General features: G+C 35.8%; 1 protein-coding gene across 2 annotated transcripts in view; it reads left to right on the top strand.

Annotated features, from left to right (window-relative positions):
• IMMP2L (inner mitochondrial membrane peptidase subunit 2) overlaps nt 1-16,172 on the top strand; it is a 417,256-nt gene extending 401,084 nt beyond the window's left edge. For both annotated transcript variants that reach the window (XM_027721219.2, XM_039385379.1), the window contains exon 6: nt 15,684-16,172. In XM_027721219.2, coding sequence (XP_027577020.1) covers nt 15,684-15,803 — 120 coding nt within the window. In that variant the 3' untranslated portion in view covers nt 15,804-16,172. The remainder of the gene's footprint in view (nt 1-15,683) is intronic.
• The last annotated feature ends 2,196 nt before the right edge of the window (nt 16,173-18,368 follow it).

Here is an 18,368-nt window from a genome sequence, read left to right as displayed (position 1 = left end):
GTTCCTCCTTGTTTGCATAAGGCTTTGTTCTGTTTGATAAACAAGTTAGTTCTCTAAACAAGTCCCTCAGGTCAGTAGCACTTTTTAATGCTGAAAAGAATTTTTTTAGTAGCAGTCACATTTTTGTAATAGAAATATAAATATTTGAGCTTTGGGATTTTTTTCCCCTTGGAAAACTTAGAATTCCTCTTAATATTTTCCTTCTTTTTTCCCCCTATGAGTAGGAGCATGCTTACATAGCAATTCAGTAAGTACCATGAAAAAGTGTCTGTGTAATAGTGACATTCATAAATCTATGTATTTGCGGCAAGATCTCTTGTTTTTCAGATAAGTCATGACAAGCTGTGGGATTGTTACATTATGCCTATTGGAAGTAATAGCCCTCATCAAAAGCAAAATGTAGTGCAATATTAGACTGTCATCTACTTATATCAGATCAATAATACTGTTAAGACTTGTTGCTCACACTGCTCTATAAATTAATATTTGAAACCTGCAAGATTCAAAAGTTGAAGTTTAACATACATATATTTTACAATCTTCCATAAATCTGTCGTTGTTTTCTTTTTTTATTTTTAATCTCTCATTTTACAGAAGAAATTAAATAAATCTTAGGGTCAGATTCAGATGTCCTTATACATGAAGAATAGCACAGGTTTACAGGAATAGTTCTTTCAAATTTACGGCAACTAGCTTTCGAGTTACTAATCAGTTTGAGGAAAGGTTCCAGACTCCAGTCAGTGTTTAAATTACACATGAAAATAAGACATTAAGAAATTCGCAGCTCATTGTGGTTTTTTATATACAACATGTATCGTTACTTTAAAAAACACATATATATATGTATTTATATATGTAAAATTGACTCTGGGTGGCTTTGTAGCTTTACTTTCTCTAGGAAACCCAATGGCAAGAACTAGTCACTTAAAAAGCCTTAAACACAATCACAATCGAGAAATTACAAAAAAATTTCCAGGCTTAACCTTTATAACTGACCTGAGTTTGTTTAATAAAGACACTTATTTTTATTTTGGCATTTAATATTAATTTTATTTATTGTCATCTAACTGACTTTCTGTAGAATAGCAAAAAATATTGTTAGCAAAAATAATTTTGATGGTTTTGTTAGCAAGCACATTTTCAAACACTCTTCACTTGTCCTATTTATGAAAAATAAAGTGCACTTCATATTTATGAATATCTTTTTTAAAGACAGTTTTTATACTACACTTTGAAGGCTGATAAGTTTTAAGAACCTTTCCTGTAATCCTTGCCATACCCTTAAAATAGCAAAACAAAACCTCACACCCAAGCTTTCCCTATGGGTGAGATGTCATGAGAAACATGTTGACTCCTGAGTGATAGAATGTGACACACTCCAAATCCCAAAAGAATTTTACACAAAAATGTCATAGCTTATCGTGTCAGTGTCTCTGTCAAACAGAGGAAAATTAAAGCTTCATGAGCAGTTGGTTACCTTTTCTGTTCAATTTATGGCTCTCTTACATTGTAACAGTGGCATTCGATAATGGAGAAGTTGGAGGACACAGAGTAAGTAATTAATGATTTTCTAGTGTTCAGTGAGATGATGTCAACATGTCAGAAACTACGAGGGAAAAGGAAGGAAAATGTACTTGTGATAACAGAAATTTTAACTTTATTTTTTCAGGAGAATAATAAAAATGTCACTATTTATTGCTCAACAGGGCCCGTGTATCAAGCACAAATTTATGTGACAGGCTGTCATGTAAACACTGTTTCTAACATGGCTTTAGGATCCAATCACAAGTTATTTATAAGCTATCATTTTTAATTACTTACAAATAGTTCTGATGAACATGGTTCAGAATTTTGATATTTTAAACTCTTCTCAAAAACCTCATTAAATAAGGATTAATTTTGACATGGTTATAAGTAAGAAATCTCAAACGATAATCATCAAATAGGCTCAACCTTGTTTGTGTAGCAGCAATAAAATTGGTTAAAGTAAGATGTAATTTGAATTAATAGAGATTCTGATATCTTTATTAGTAGCTTCATGTCTATAATGCTCAACAAAAGGAACATTTTACACGTGTTTTGTCATTTGTAAATGAGTATGGATGAAGTACTAAGGAATGGTAAGTGGATACTGAACTTTTTTTGATCGTCATAGTTTTGAGAAAGATGTTGACTTTAAAAAAAAAGTCTCAATTTCTGTGTATGTATATTTTGAAGTACACTCTGTCTAGCATTTTCATCAGCTCAAGGGCTCGGTTTAGCATCTTCAGAGATGAATATAAGTGATTAAGGAGTGTTGATAGTAATGCCGTAGTACAAGATAGTAAGAACTTTAAATAAACATAGAGTCATAGGAGCTAGGCATGAGTATGTTTTACTTAAGAGAACTGGAATGTATCATAACTTCGACAGTTGAAAACCAAAAAGCATTGAACTTCTTTTAATCACTAAAGCTAATAACTGAGGCCCACTGAAATATTCTAAGAATAAACCTTTTATTATTTTCCTTTTCTGTTATGTTTTCTGAACAGTTATAGTATATAAAATACATATTTGACTAATTTCATGTATATTTTTCCTCTATTTTGAGGAGAATCTCAAATTCTCTTTAAAATGCCTTACTCTCTATGATTTAAAAGATGACCATAACAATCTGGGGTTTTTTTGCAATCAGACAGGTGACATGGCTTTCTAAATGAAGTTTGAAAAAGTAACAAGGGAAATAATGCGTGCCCCATTAATCTCAATTAAAGCCTAATCTAGGGTGGTGTTCTGTGGCCAGAGAATTAATATTTGTTCAGATTTCTTTTTGGAGAATTCACCTTTTGGCTGAATTTGGAAATTAATCTCTCTTGAAAATTTTTTCTGTGTCCCTTGTTGTCCACATTCTGCTTGTGATTATGCTTTGCTCTCGAGCCTCCCTCATAAAAAACTGTTCAGTGATTTACAGTGGATCCTCTTCCCATTGTGTAATGGAGTTAGGCAGCAGAGAGTCTGGAAACTGGAGCTGGGTCCTACTTTGCCCAGCAATGGAGGAAGGTTAGTAGTTTCTTATGCCTGGGGAATGCTAGCAGGCAGCAACTAGGATGTCTTGCAGATGAATAATTGAGGCCAGCTGGCACGCAGGTGGGAAGGCTAACAAACCTGCCAGAATGGCACCACAGGAGAGGTCACTTAGGAGCCGTAGCCAGACTTAAGAGGGAGGAAAGTCCCAGGATTCTATCCAGGTAAAATCTGTACATAAAAAGTATCTTACGCAAATGTGTACTAAAGGGCTTTAGTTTAGCTCTGAATTAATTTCAGCTGAGATCTTGCAGACAGTATGAAGAAAGATGATGTAAAGTAGTATTCTGAGATCGAAGAGAGAGCTGCTTTGCTGCAGAACATAGCAGGTGCTGCACTGGGCTCTGCTGTTGCCATGGATGCTCAAGGTTAGTCTTGCTCAGTATAAATTTCAAGCTCTTGCCCTCTTATTTAATATATTAGTACTAACTGGGAATGTTTTCTAGTTGCAGCTAATGCTCACTGAATTTGTATCATTACTGATATTTGGGGAGGAAGTCTTCTAATTTCAGGATGCTGGTTGTTCAAGTAAATCTAAACTCTCATAAAAAGTCTCTAAGTAGTATCTACATCTTCCTTTTCTTTTTTTTTTTTTTGCTTATTCCAATTCTCTTGAGAATCGAGGCCTGCATTTCTTCACATTTCGTAAGAACCACACTTTATTGTTAGCTTCTAACTTCCATCTTCTTTACTTACTGAGTTTAGAGAATCATGATTTTGACCAATGATATATATTTCACTTAAAATCACATCCTCAAGTCTACAAACAGTGTGGCAGCCTCCAGTTTAAGACTGATTAGCAATTCAAATGGGCTAATAGTGCTACCACCAGACTTCTGAGGCCAAGGCAGGTTCAGATTCACCTCTGTCTGTGTGTGGCTCCAGACAGCATGAAAACTTAGGTTACTGTGAGAAATTTGGAATAAAGCATGGAAGCCTTTCTTTGTAGATTTGGGGGTTTGTCTGTTCAAGAATAATGTGCATTAGATTCATTGAACAAGAAAATACACAAAATATTTTGAAAACAAGAATGGAGAGTTCTTATCAGGCTCAAACTGGGTTGCTTAAGCTGTGCAGTCATGGGAAAACAAAGATGCTACAGAGAGGCTGCCAAACATCCATTGAAAAACAATTGCATCTTTCCACTGCCTTTACCTATAGCTGATGGAAATTTAGTACTCTAGCAAGCTAGAAGATGAACTATCTCATTAAAATATAGAGCACTTTTTTCATCTGCTTTGAGTGCTAAGATCCTGATGAAGAAAAAACAGCTCAGTAAATATACAGAAATATATTTTCTCCAGAGTAGACTGATGAAAATGTATCAGACTTTGCTGTCTGCACATTTCACTACTGCTGTCTCCTCAGCTAATTTCAGAGACAGTACTTGGATCTTCAGGCATTGTAGCAATGGTAATGCATACACAGTCTGCTGCTGACAAAAATGTGATTTTTTGTCATCCAAAACACTGAGGTACAAAATAAGGATTGGATTTGCAGCATATTTTGAATGCAAGTGTGTTATAAAAGTAAGCACTGAAAAGGAATTTTAATCACATTGATTTTCTTACTGGAAGTGAAAGAGCTCCATGTAATGAATTAGTGTTAGTGGTGTTAAGTTTTAACATTTATAACTTTCAGATCCTAAATGTGCTAATTCTTTTTCTGTACCGATGACCTGGCAGTTCTGTGTGGTTATATCTTGCTAAAATAGCTTAATAGCTACATATAATCTGAAAGATTGAGTAATTTAAAGAGTTAATAAATCTAGATCATCAGCTCACTGGAAATTTATTTATTTTATTTTATTTAATTTTAATAATGTGCTGAAGTGTATTACTTGAATATTTAAAGTTCAGTACATACTTTGATGAACTATGGCTTGATTATGACTATGAGAGAATATGTTATTAAATATGCAGGGAGCTGAATTCATTAGTCTTCACTACTTTCTTGCTTATCATGTATGGCTTTGGAGCAAATTTTAATTTTTCCTTGAGATAAATGTAGATCTTGATGGTAAAGTAGTGGATTAAATTGTGTCTATTGGGTTTGTGTGGCCAGGTTCTGCTGGGGGGAGGGTGGGACAGTACAGGGCGCTTCTGTGAGAAGCTGTTTGAGGATGGCTAGAGCTCTTCTAAAATGGTAAATTTCATCGATAGCTATCCCCTATGTCCAATAGAGCCAGTGCCAGTCAGCTCCAAGATGGACTTGTCTCACACTGGAAAAGTTTGTGGAGGATTGTCTCCCATGGGAGAGACCTCACACTGGAGCTGGGGAAGAGTGTGAGTAGTTCTCCTCCTGAGGAGGAAAGAGCAGCAGAGACAATGTGTGATGAACTGAACAGAGCCCACATTCCTGGTCCCCCTGCACTGGTGTGGGGAGAGGAGGGAGGGAATTTGTGAGTGATGTTGAGCCCAGGAAGAAGGGAGGGGTGGGGGAAAGGTGCTTTTAAGATTTGGTTTTATTTCTCAATACCCTTTCCTAATTTTATTGGAAATAAGTCAGTTTCCCCAGGCTGAGACTGTTTTGCCTATGATGGTAACTGGTGAGCAATCTCTCCCTGTCCTTGTCCTGACCCATGAACCTCTCATTATATTTTCTTCCCCCTGTCCAGCTAAGGAGGGGACTGATAGAGAGGCTTTGGAGGGCACCTGGCTTCCAGCCACAACTGGTTACTGTATTTGGCTAAAGATGAAGGTAACTTTTTATTTTGAAAGGGTGCAGCCTGTGACTCAGTTATTTGGTTTATAGTATCCTGCATTGTTCTGTAAGGATGCATCAAAGAAGGCTAGAGACCAAGGGGAAAACAGAAAAAAATAATTTGGTGAGTGTGTGCCAAGAAGAATACCAAACATCCCAAAGAGAGGCATGGGAGAACTCTAGTTGTCTACAAAACTGTTTTTCCTATGTCCTAGTGAATCTTAGTGAAATTTTATGTTCCTTTGGAAGGTGTAGCACAGGACTTTGAAGAAGCCTGTGCCCTTCTGAATGAGGAAGCACAGTGGCCAGTAGAGGTTTCCTGGAATATCTCAAATGGCAGAAGGTAGTGCCTCTCTTTAAGCCAATTAACTGGACCTCTAAGGCAAGGATCAGGGAGCTTATATATAGGCTCCTGCCATTCTTCCTTGTTTTTCTGATGTCCCCATAACTAAAGGGAGCTGACTGCCTGTCCCCTGCCCCTCCTCTCAATCAGCCTGCTGGGGCTGTTGGTGCACAGGACAGGCCTGGGGACTTGATCTGTCATGTCACTGCTCTATAAAACTGCCTTCTCCATAAACACAGTTGTTCCCTTACTGAGGGAGTTTTCTGTGGAGAATTAGTCATTTCACATGTGATAGGTACAATCCTTTTAGATTCAGAATTGAGTGAAGGAGTTGCAATAGGATTTGCTTAAGGATATATCTTGGTAAGGATATATATCTTGTTATACTTCTGATTTATTTTTGTGAAACCTGTTTTCCTCTGCAAAACCTGTTATACTGTTATCTTAAGCTAATCAAGAGTGAACTAAAGAAGAAAAAAGTGAATGTGAAGAGGATTAGTTATGTAGGATGTGGAAATTATATTCATAAGTATATAGTGTCAATTATTTAATCATAATTTCTGTTATGAGGTGAAAGGGTAGCTATATGATTTAAATTATACCAAGAGACCTTGTATTTTGACAAATGTCACATTATTGTATAAAAACAGAATGCTAAATAATTGTAAGGTTGACTAAGAAATATATTCATGGTTTTGAGAGGGTTTTTTTCCAAGTAAAGGCTGGCTTTTGTACATTTAATCTGCTTCTTCATAATTTTAACAAAAATACAGAATAAATCAGATAAAAACAAGAGAGAAAGTATATAATATTCTTAGATTCATAACTATTATTATAGCTAGATGGGGGAGAAAAATATTTGTATATATTAGAAGTATTTATGTGGGGTTTTTTTTTCCAGTAAATCAGCTTAGGGAGATTACATATACAGAATTATCTTGATGAAATTTACCATTTTAGATGAGCTCTAGCCATCCTCACACAAGGAGCTCTATTAAAAAATCTTTTATAATTTTAATAACATATCATGCAGCTATTTAATGACATTTTGATATCCCAACTGCTCATTGAATATTTACTCCCCATTGCTTTTCACAGCTTATATTGCCAACAGCATGTTTTCTGTAAGTCAAACTGTTTCTGTATGCCATTTTAGAAGAAAATATAGGCAAGCCTCACAGTAGGATTTTTTAAAAATATTTGGTTAAGTGGAATACTCTATTGAGCAGTCGTCTTTTTAAGGTAAGAGGAAATCAAATTGCAACAACTTCATTTGTATCAGAATAAAACTAAAACTGAAAGATGTGATAAAACCTGTAGAAGCAGTGAGCAGGCTGATGGATCTGTTTGCTTAACATACAAGCTACTGTCACTGAAAATCTCTGAAGAGTTCTCCTAACTTTAGAAAAGGCTTGCTTTGCCCAGTAACAGTTGTACTGTTATAAGCTCTTGTAGCATTTTGTTTTAATTAAGAGGTAATTTCTCACCTATTCCCTTGAATTAACTTTTCTTGCTACTGCTGGCATTCTTTATTTTGTCTTTTTTTTCTTTCTTCCCTCAGCATTTGATAATTACTGTAACATGCCCTTGACTGACTACCAGGTATCTGCCAAGGAAAATTTAAGATAATGGACTTTCCCATATGTCTGGGATTTGCTGCTCCCAATGCTCTCCCATCACAGTTCTCACTGATGGAGTCTCTCAGACTGGAGCTGCTCCTAATAGACAGACAAGGCACCCACAAAATGAGGTGTTCTCCATGATATCGTGTAGTGTTGGTATTTCTCTAAGTTCATAAATAGCCCTGATTTTTGACCCATGAGATCAGGTAATTTCCTGAGCTTTTAGAAAGTGTATGAAGAATATAAATTAAATGAAAGAGATAACTAGCATGAGGCTTTTATTCATGTCACTTTTCTTGAAGAAGAATTTGAGTGTATTCAGAAATTGAAGCCTATTGTTTCCTTCTACAGTAGGACTCCTTTCTTTCTTTAGTTGTCTTGAATGAGTTTGAAATGTCATTCTCCCAGCTTCCATGCGTATGATCCCTGGAACACTTGTGGAATTCCACAGAAACTGTGTGGAATTTCACCTGTCAGCTTCGCTCAGCTTTGCAAGACTAACCACTCATCATTAAGGGTTGCTTTATCTGTGAGAGTGTGGTGGAAGCAGAGCAGAAACACACCAGGGCTCTCCCGTGTATTGCACAGAGCATCACAGTGAATCTCTCTGGCCAGAGCACTGCTGGGATTTAGAAGTCTGGCTCTCCTGGAAGCTCAGAGAACTGCAGAGAAGGGCCAACAGGGCAGAAGGCATGATTGCCTCTGCTTCAGCACCAGCCTGTGGGGATGAGTTGGATCTGTGGAGGACCAATGTAGTGGGAGGAAGAGTTGAGACCCTGGGTAGTTTGTGAGGTTTTGGAGCCACTAGGTCACTCCTTCCCCTGTATGTATCACAGTGTACTTCTGCATTTGCAAAAGCTTTAAACTGAAACTAAATTAATGACACACAACAGTACCAAACTGGAAATCAACTGAATTTGTAATGTATAGTAGTTCTGTGTAGTGCCCTAATTGTTTAGTCAGGAAAGACAATGCACATAATCAATATCAGTGTAGTAAGCTGAAAAATGTCACTAAGTCTGACATTCTTCCGACTGTTGTCACTGATACAATATGTTGTTGAATAGGAATTCATATTGAAGGCTTTTATGTAGTCCTGAATAATTAATATGCATAGATTCTGGAATTAGCTAATATTTTCTAGGTGAAGATAATAAATGTGTTTTAATAATTGTTTCCTGCCACTTGATTTATCAATTCTTAAAATATTGAATTGCAAATATGTAACAGCTTTTTATGTGGGGCTCCTTCATGAGAACTGTTAGTACATTTTGTTTTTCTGTTGAATTATGTGACTTAGTGACAATCCTATTTAGTCTGGGAACTTTGTGCATCACCCAGTGAAATATTAAAAAGCTTTTAACTTTTAAATGATATTTATGTATATGTAGCATGCAAAGCACATCATACTGTGCACTAAGCAAATTCTTTCACCATTTTTATTACTAGAAATTTAAAATAAATAAGAGATTGATTTGTAAATCCTTTGGAAGACCTATTTAGCATAATGGTTCTTTTAATCATAAGCAAGAAAGAATATTTACCAAGATTGCTATACTTACTGAAGAAAAAAGAATAGTAGTGCAATGTAATATGCTAATCTCTATTTTAAAAAAGTATCTTTAGAAAAAACAGAAAAAATCTGGGATGTATTGAAGAAGTTAATTAACTATAGGGTCCTTTTCAGTAATATATCCACGACAATTCCAAGAAAATACACTGAGATAGAATTCAGCTTGTGAAATTCTTGTACCAAGACTGTTACTGTTTAATTTAGTCAATGGCATTGACAGCTGATTTCTTCAAGAGCTGAATAAAACATACACTGTTTTATACTGAATTCATTTAAATCTGCCCTATTCTTATGAATTTAAATTATGGTTCAACATTAACTAGTCTTTGCATATCTAACTGTAGAAAAATCTCATATGTGAAATATATTCTATTTTCAGTGCCTTTTTCCTACCTTTTCCACTTTTGCAACTTTAGGCTTAACATAAGCATGTAGACATGATAGAAGAATGCAAATGCAACTCAATTATTTTGGTATTTAGTACATTTGCTTTCAGTTCAATCAATAACCTGAGTTTTTATTACGATGCAGTGACTCCACCTCTTCTGATATGAATAGCTTAAATTGCAAAACCATATTGGATTGGAGCAGTCACATTTGTTATACTAATTTCAGACAGCTACTCTGTGCTAACATGGAAATTTTATTCGTTCTGGGAATCAACCATTGAATTTGAAATATATTCTTTCTTTTACATGTTATTTTGTGATTGTCTGCACATATATGTGAAATTTGCATCATATATGTGTCTATTTTCACTGTTTAAAACTTTTTTAAAAATAAAATAATTGTCATTTACATGTGTTCAGATTTTTAAAAAATATTTTCTATCTAAATAAGCTCTTCTAAATTTGATAACTTTATTGATTATATACTAGCACTGTGAAAGAAAGCGCATATGGGATGTTTTATCTGGAGCTGGAGCTGCTACTTCAACTATCAAACTAATGGAACTATAATAGAACACTTAGTAAGAAAATTAATGGGCTGCATTCTTTGTCACTAGACCTGTATGGCTCCATTAGGCCTGATTTGTTCAGTTAGAAGAAGAAAGAACAATGAATATGCCAGCACTTTGCTATGTATTATCACTCTTCGTGTACTCGTGAGCTAGTTGGCACCTTGTTATGTCAACCTTCAGTGAGATGATATATTAACATGTGTTGTGGTATGATTTTATTTACAAAATAATCTATTGATTCTCATATTTGTGTTATTCTTGGATTGATAAAAGAAGGAGGTGGAGAATATTTGTTTCTTCTGCCATTGTTCATTATCCCAGATACTTCTACCAGAGATATTAGTTTCTCTGGGATTTTATTGTAATCCACAGGATTTTATTTTTATTGAGCCCTTTTCCTGCTACTGCACTTGACAGTGCTTGTTTCAAAATTCAACCATGTACAAAAAATGAAATGTAATAGCAATTATGTTTACTTTCTATTAAAGTATGGATTTTTTTAAGAGACTAATTTACAGGGACAATTCTCTGCGAGACAGTTTTACAGCTACAATCTAATATCAAAACCCAGTGCCACAACCTTTCTTAAAGACAAGCAATCTAATTTGACACAGATAGCTATCCCATGCTATATATTTTTGTTAGAGTCATAGCTGAAACACTGCATAGTTACCTAAGTGTTTCTATCTTGAGGACTTCTTTGAGGTTTTGGGGGCTGAAATATTCTAGAACTGGTTCTCACCTTTCTCATTAACCTGATCCCTTTACACAGTTTTCAACATCCATGCAAATTTGTCATTCCAATTCTTTCAGGATATCAGTATAGTCAAACTGCAGCTGACTGACTGATGGGAGATAGGTGGTAGTGCAGTCAATAAAGCTAAGACGATCCTGGTTTGGGGGCAAGAAACTGGAATGCTTTATTGGACTTACAGGTTCATATTTACAGAGTTTAGGGTCTACATATTCAACAGGGGGTTGTAACTATTACAATTTGTCACAAACAGGGGGTTTCAGGGGATGACATAAGGGAAAAACCCAGGTTAATAAATTTGGGGTCTTACACATACGTCATGGGAGAAACCCCATTTTATATTGGGAGAATTTGGGTTTACAGAATGCAAGGATCCAGGGAACAGAAAGGGAGAGATAAGGTACAATACGTCTTCTGCACAGGTTTGATGAGATCAGGGCATGGTTTTTTCCAGGCTTGGGCAGGACAGTCCAAACCCGTGACATCAATGGATCCTTGTCTGGACTCTAGATGGAGGTTTTTCCGCAGTATCTGTTAGCCCAAGGCTTTTGTTTAAATCTAGCAGTTTTCTTTTTCTCATTTCCAAATTTTGGAATCCAACATTCATTCATGGCCAGTCTTCGCGAACGAAGATTTGGGAAAGGTCATTACCCTTCGAGCCTGCGCAGTGGATTTTTTAGGTGAGACACAGTGTGCGCTGAACTGAGCCCACCCTTTAATCCTGAGGTTCATCTGCCGGGACCGAGCAAGCTTGGACGGTGGCAGCGAGGTCCTCAGGACGTAGGTTTGTTTAGAGTGACCTTCTCTTAGATGGATGGCCTTACAGGGCTGACGAGCTCCATCTGCCCGGAGGAGTTCCCTGACCGGGAATTGAACCCGGGCCGCAGCGGAATCCAACATAGAAGGGCTATGAACTACTAGATTTGGAAAATTTCGTTAAAGCTCTGTGCTTGCTCAAATGGTGCCATCTCTAAATCTCCCGGGATTTCTCCATATTAGGGAATTTTTCACCTAATATGTATTGGCACATTTCAGAACCTCTGTGGGGAGTAACAACTACCCAAGCCAGCACAATGTGGTCTGAATAGACCTCTAATGCTACAGAATTACTCTCGCCCATCCCCGATGACCTTGTGTTACAAAACAGAAAATTTGAGAAGAAAATTTTGAATACAGCTGATGTTCCATAGTGCTTTCCATGTAAAAGGCTATATATAAGCTTCTTTACTAAGCTCAGTACAGGTAATGAGAATGTAGTCCTTCAGAGAATAGGAAGTATATTTTGAAACACTGTATTTTTATGTATTGTTTTATCTCTTTTTGGTTTGAGAAAAATTTTATTTTTTTGTGTTTCTATGTTTATTACTGGACACAGCATTTGGCCCGCGCAATATTGCTAGAGTAGAACTCAGCTTAAGATACTAAAGCAAAAGTTTCTCTACAAAACCAGAGGCTGATATATGCCTTTTAAATTGTAATTTTCTGTCTGTTGATGAAATTTCTCAAGTACACAGGTACTACTATTACTGTAGCACTTGTAGTTTAGTTCTGTTTCTAGTTTGGTAGCTGTTATTTGTTCTCTTTCAGTGGTATTGTAGGGGATTTGCACAATTTAAATATTTATTAATGAGACCGGAAGATGGGGGTATTGAAAGGAATATTGACATTTTTCTAGGCTTAAATACAATGAAACAAGATGATTTGTCAGATAGTATTTCTTTGTCTTCAGAAGTAGATTCATATTCAAGTACTTATTCTAGTACACCTTCAGAGAGGATTTTCATGTTGATCCAAAGACCAAATAGAGGTCTTTGCCAACCTAAGTAGTCTTTGATTCTATGATTCTATAGTTATTACTTTCAATTAGCAAACTGACCAGTTAGGAAGTCTAACTTTAGAAAAAGTTTTAGAGGCTTGGGTTTTTTGCTTCTGCATTGCTGTTTCTCAGATTATATTAAGTGGTGCTGTTCTTCCTTGTTGCAGTGTTGTTACAGAATTTGAAATCTTGGCTGTTTGAACTAGAGTGAAATCAAGAAGGTTTAAGGAAAAAAGAAGCAAGGAGAAATCTGTGGGGAATTCTGTGAACTCACAACTAGGAGCTGCAGTGCTTGAATTTCGAATTTTGGGTAGACTTTACATGCTTGGGGAAAGCTGAATATCCTTGTTAGGGTCATATCCTTATCTAGACTTTTCCTTTTCTCGAGATCCAAACTGAACACCTGTATTGCCATAGAAATTTTGATGTGCTCCACTGCATGCTACATATATACAATCTGAATGCTGCTTTTCCCATTGTGGAAAAGCAGTACCTGTACTTTGGTACCAGGGGAAGTGAAAGTACTGTAAGTCTCTAATAAAGCTGCATTTATCCCAATCTGTAAGAACAGAATGAGCAAGATTGTTGTAAATACCACTGCAGATAGCACTATCAATCTTAGACTTATCTTTTCCTATGCAGCGCCAAAACTAATCGGTCTCCATAGAACTAACATACTAAGAACAACAGACTCAGGAAATATGCTTTTATCACAATAACAGTTTAAAACAGTATTATTAATTCAAAACTTATTTTGTAGATAAAATTGCTGTGTTAACAGAATGACTCAGTTATTCAATTTAATATTCAAAGGTTATTTAAAAAAACCCAAACAAACCTAAAAGGCTTAGGAACAATAATATAGATTCAATTCAATATACTGCCTTGTTGCCACAGCAAGAATAACAAATAGATCATAATGTAGAAGTAAACCCCAGTTATTTAGATTGCTGGCATCTCCTACTCATGTCTGTAAATGAAATATGTTCCTCAAAGGATTTGTGCCTGTAAAATACTGATTTTTCTTATAGTTAAGACAGTGTTTCAAGGGGGTAAACTTATTTTTTTACTTAAAGGAAGCAAATAATGTCTGTAAGGGAAGTGATTAATTAATAGATTATTTCAGTACTTCACTGTTACAACAGAAAGTGTAGCCTCTCAGTTCATCCTTTGTCCATATCTAACCTTGATTAGGGTAAACCTGTTAACAAGGGCAGGTTATTCTCTGCTAACAATTCTGTTCTTCCTCAGTGAAATTCATGGCTGGTGTGGTAAGTAAAGAATAATAATAGGCAATGGAAAAAAGTTATTAAGGTTGTTTGCAGAATTCAAACATAAAGGTGCTTTTAAAGGGAACCTATAAGTTACTATAAAAGAAGTCCTATAGAATCAGTGTAATTTGTTATTTAGTAAAGGCTTCCATCACCCAAAAATATCTGTTTTTCCTTTTTAACTCTAGTCATGTTGTCCTGTAAATCAGGTGTTATAGGAAGGAGATTTCTTTATTAGTTTCAGGGTAGATGATGGTCAATAGTAGTAATCCTCTGGGCAAAATTATTCCCAGCCTGAGCTTAAAACAAGTTTTGATTCATTTATTATATTCTCAGTCTGCTTGCAGACCTCCTGCTGACATCAGTAACAAGCAATGTACTGAGAAAAACACAGAGCTTTGAAAATGAGATGTTATTTGTGTTTGAAAAGAGTATTTTAACATTTTTCTCTGTACTAATGCCGTCATATTTTACATGCAGCAGTGGGATTTGCTGTGGTTTTATATTTTGGCACCAGCCTGTAATGTGTGTGCTATCGTGCTGTATATTCAAGGAAAAAACATGGTAATATTACATTTGCAGCCTACTTTTTGGGCTAATTAAGATAAAAGGTGTTGTGAATTTCATAAATATTAACCAAACTACACAGAAGTATGTCAGGATATAAAAAGAATATTGCTCAATCCTATTGAAAAAGCATTGTCACTTAGCAGCCTGTCCTTTGCTTAAATGTAGGAAAAAAAGCTGCAATGAATCTGGGAAACAAGTGGTCCCTGCAAGGGATCAAACAAGAGAAATACGATCCATGCAATTTCCATGATCTACTTCAGATTCTTTTAGATATCATGGGTTATTAAGTTACCAAATTATATTCAAGTAATTCAGCACCTGCTTCATCAAGCTACAGAATATGGAATTAGATATATACCACTTCAGCTTCACTGATTTGATTATGTAGTAGAGAGAAACTGGTGAATATACATTAATCCTATGAAATTAAATCAAGAAAATTAGCTGAAGATATTCCTAGGAGACCATTTGGTATCTATTTGCATAAAATGCTGAGTTACCTGCTTACTAAAATCACTTTTTTTTTTTTTAATGAGAAATGGAATGGAAGAGAAGAACTGAGTTTACAGAAAAAGAGCCAATATCAGATCATTAAAGCATAAGAATAAAACAAGTATATATTTTTTCCCTCTGTGGTTCCTAATATGGAGTATAGAGACTATACTGTTACTTTGTTCTCTTGATCCAGAATAACTAATACCCAAAAGCTTTATGGATTATAGAATGCCTCTCCTGTTTCTCTTTAAAATGAAAAAAATTCCTATTTCTTCTTTGTTGAAGACAGTGCATTTCAGCAAGCTGTTTTGAATTCCACAAAATGTTTTATCAAAAAAAAAAAATGTCACTGAAGAAGTTTTCTTTTCCCCTCATTACATTCATGAGAGAGGACTCAGTTCTCTGTTTTATATTTTCCCATTGCTCTAACAATCATCACATGCTTAGTATTTTTCACGTTTTAATTTATTTACATTATGTAATAATCTCTCTGTTTTATATTTTGGTTGCAGGTTTCTCTTGGACTTCTGCATGCTCGAGCTACTCATATTCTCTGGCCTCCACAACGCTGGCAGAAGTTACAGCCAATGCTACCTCCAGAGCGCAAACCGCTGCACAGAGAGCAGGAGTGAGCTAAATGTTCTGACAGGACAACACTGACATAAGTTTAACCATGAAGAGTTGCAATAGCTATACCACCACCTCTAAGAGCTTTACCAAGTGTGCTTTGATATTAGGTATCATATCAGCAAATACATGTGACATATTACAATTCTACCTTAAGTGTAAAGTTCTTCAAGGGGGTTTTGTTTGTTTGTTCTGTTGTTTGGTGTATTTTTAACATCTCAAACATTGTATGTTAATTTCGTTTGAAATAACTGGTTGTAGAAGGATTGAATGTTCATTTTTTTCTGAGAGCAGTAAAAAGCTTGACTTATGCCTGTGCCTGTGCTTCTCTGGATAAGAAACTATTAAAACCTGCAATAAAATATTTTGGTCTTCGAGCTTGTTTCTTTTGTAACTGAATAGAACCTTTATTAATATAATTGATTGTATATGAAAAAACAAACCACTCAAAACTTCATATACTTTGTCCTATAATTTCTAATACTGCAGAATCAGTACTTCTGTAGCTGAAAAGTTTTTCAATGCAATTTATGTTTATTATTAAACTGAGTACATGTTGCTTATTTCTAATTTCTTTTTTGGGAGTGTTTTATATAAATATTCCTTGTATAATTTGCTAAAGTTTTTACATATATTGACAAATATATGAAAAATTGGAAAATTTGGTTTGCTGACAGCACACCTTCATTGGTACCCCATACTGGTACCAGGCACATGGGCCTCCCACTCCTGATCCACTCCAGCCACTGTCATTCAGATCCTCTCTACACATGCACACAGCCAGGAAGCTCCACACCCAGAAAAGAATACTAGACATGGAGTTTAATGAGGAGACAAGAGACACTGCAATGATTAGGCTCAGGTGTCAAAAGACCAGCACCTTTTATGTGTAATTTACTCCCTTCATACTCTCTCTCTCTATTTTTCCACACTTGACCCTCCCCAAATCACCCCTATTTCACTGACTTTGGTCTCCTAAACGTCCCACAAGCATTGCACAATACCGAAATGCTCTTCCCTACACCCCACAGCAAAACTTGCACTTCTGGGCAATGTCACCAGTCTGTGGGGCAACCCTGCCACCCTCCCCACTGATTCCTGGTGTTAGCTGTCCCCCATGGGGCTAGTGCAGGGGCTTCAGTGCTCCTTCATGGCTGAGGATGAGACTTTCACAGTCTGATGACTCCTGCAATAGTCACAAAGGAGTTAAATCATGATATTATTTGGCTTCCCGCACCTGCCATTGCTCCTCAGGGCTCCTTTGTCTGTATGGAGACCATACACCTAACCTCATACAGGCTATGAAAGTTTAAATGTCCCAAGTATTCAGCTGTGACATGCCTCAAGAAATATTTATTCATTTATATTTGCATACATATATTTATAAATATTTATGAATTTATATGGATATATAGGGTATACATGATGAAATTATGAAATAGAGAATATGCCTATTAAGTCTGAAGATGGTTGTAAAGACTGCCATCATTTTAGAGAATGCTATTAGAGTGCAGTGATCTGAATTCAAGCAGAGAGTCTGGGGGAATAATTACCTGTACACGTGCTGGATTAAGTTAATAGAAAATTTAGATGTTACAGTGGATTGTAGTTGAGCATGAATCAATAATATGCTGTTATGAATACATACTTTTTAAAGAGCAGTACAGACTGTAAACGCAGGAAACAATATTCCTTCATTCATGCACTATATGATTTTAGAGAAACTTGAAAAATATGACCTATGAGAAATGCTGGAAGAACTTAGGTTTATCATTTAGTCATCAGAGTCTGAGACACAGTCTTCAAAATCATGAAAGATTACTTTGAAGTGGAAGAGAATCATTGGTTCTTCAAGTCCATCATGTGCAGAAGGGGAACTTACAAACTTACAATGAAACGACTGAACTCTTAGGTTAGACATAAAGAAATATTTGAATTATAAAAAAAAATGAAACATTTGAAATGATTATTTTTTATTGCACGGTTTTAAAACTTTATGTCAGGCCTGTTGGAGACAGAAGGATGGATTAACTAGACCCTGAGACCCCACATCAGCTGTTTTATACATTCTCTGATTAAGTATTCTGTGATTGGTAAGCCTGGTGGTGCCTCTGATGCTGGGCAGGCAGTTACATCAATATCTACTTCCTTTAGACTAACAATTATGATTCTTTAGAGGCAAGCCTAGCAGTATTACAGCAGCCTCATGTACTACTATCCTGTAATAAGTATCTAAGGAACCTGTTTCCTGTAAAAGAAGCTATTTTTCTACATATTGTCATCAGACTGATGGACATGACATTTTACATCATCACATGGGTTAGTGAACAGCTTGGTGAAATCATAGGCATAACAGATAATTCAGTATCCAGAGCATAAAGAGCAAACCCATATTACCAAAGCAGAGAGGACCAAGAAGTGGCAAAAACACATGAGCAAATATTTAAAGGTATTATTCATTATTGATATATTTGATTTTCAAGCTTCAGATATGAAACACATAATAAGAAGCCCGTTCTGGAGGTAATGAAATTAGTGTCAAAATTCTCATGGACTCAAGCCATTATGGT

Source organism: Pipra filicauda, unplaced genomic scaffold (assembly GCF_003945595.2).
Source record: "Pipra filicauda isolate LSUMZ 115617 unplaced genomic scaffold, ASM394559v2 scaffold40_size4127951_pilon, whole genome shotgun sequence".
NCBI classification, from domain to species: domain Eukaryota; kingdom Metazoa; phylum Chordata; class Aves; order Passeriformes; family Pipridae; genus Pipra; species Pipra filicauda.
The sequence above is the reverse complement of the archived record's forward strand: the minus strand, read 5'-3'. Positions and strand labels throughout refer to the sequence as shown.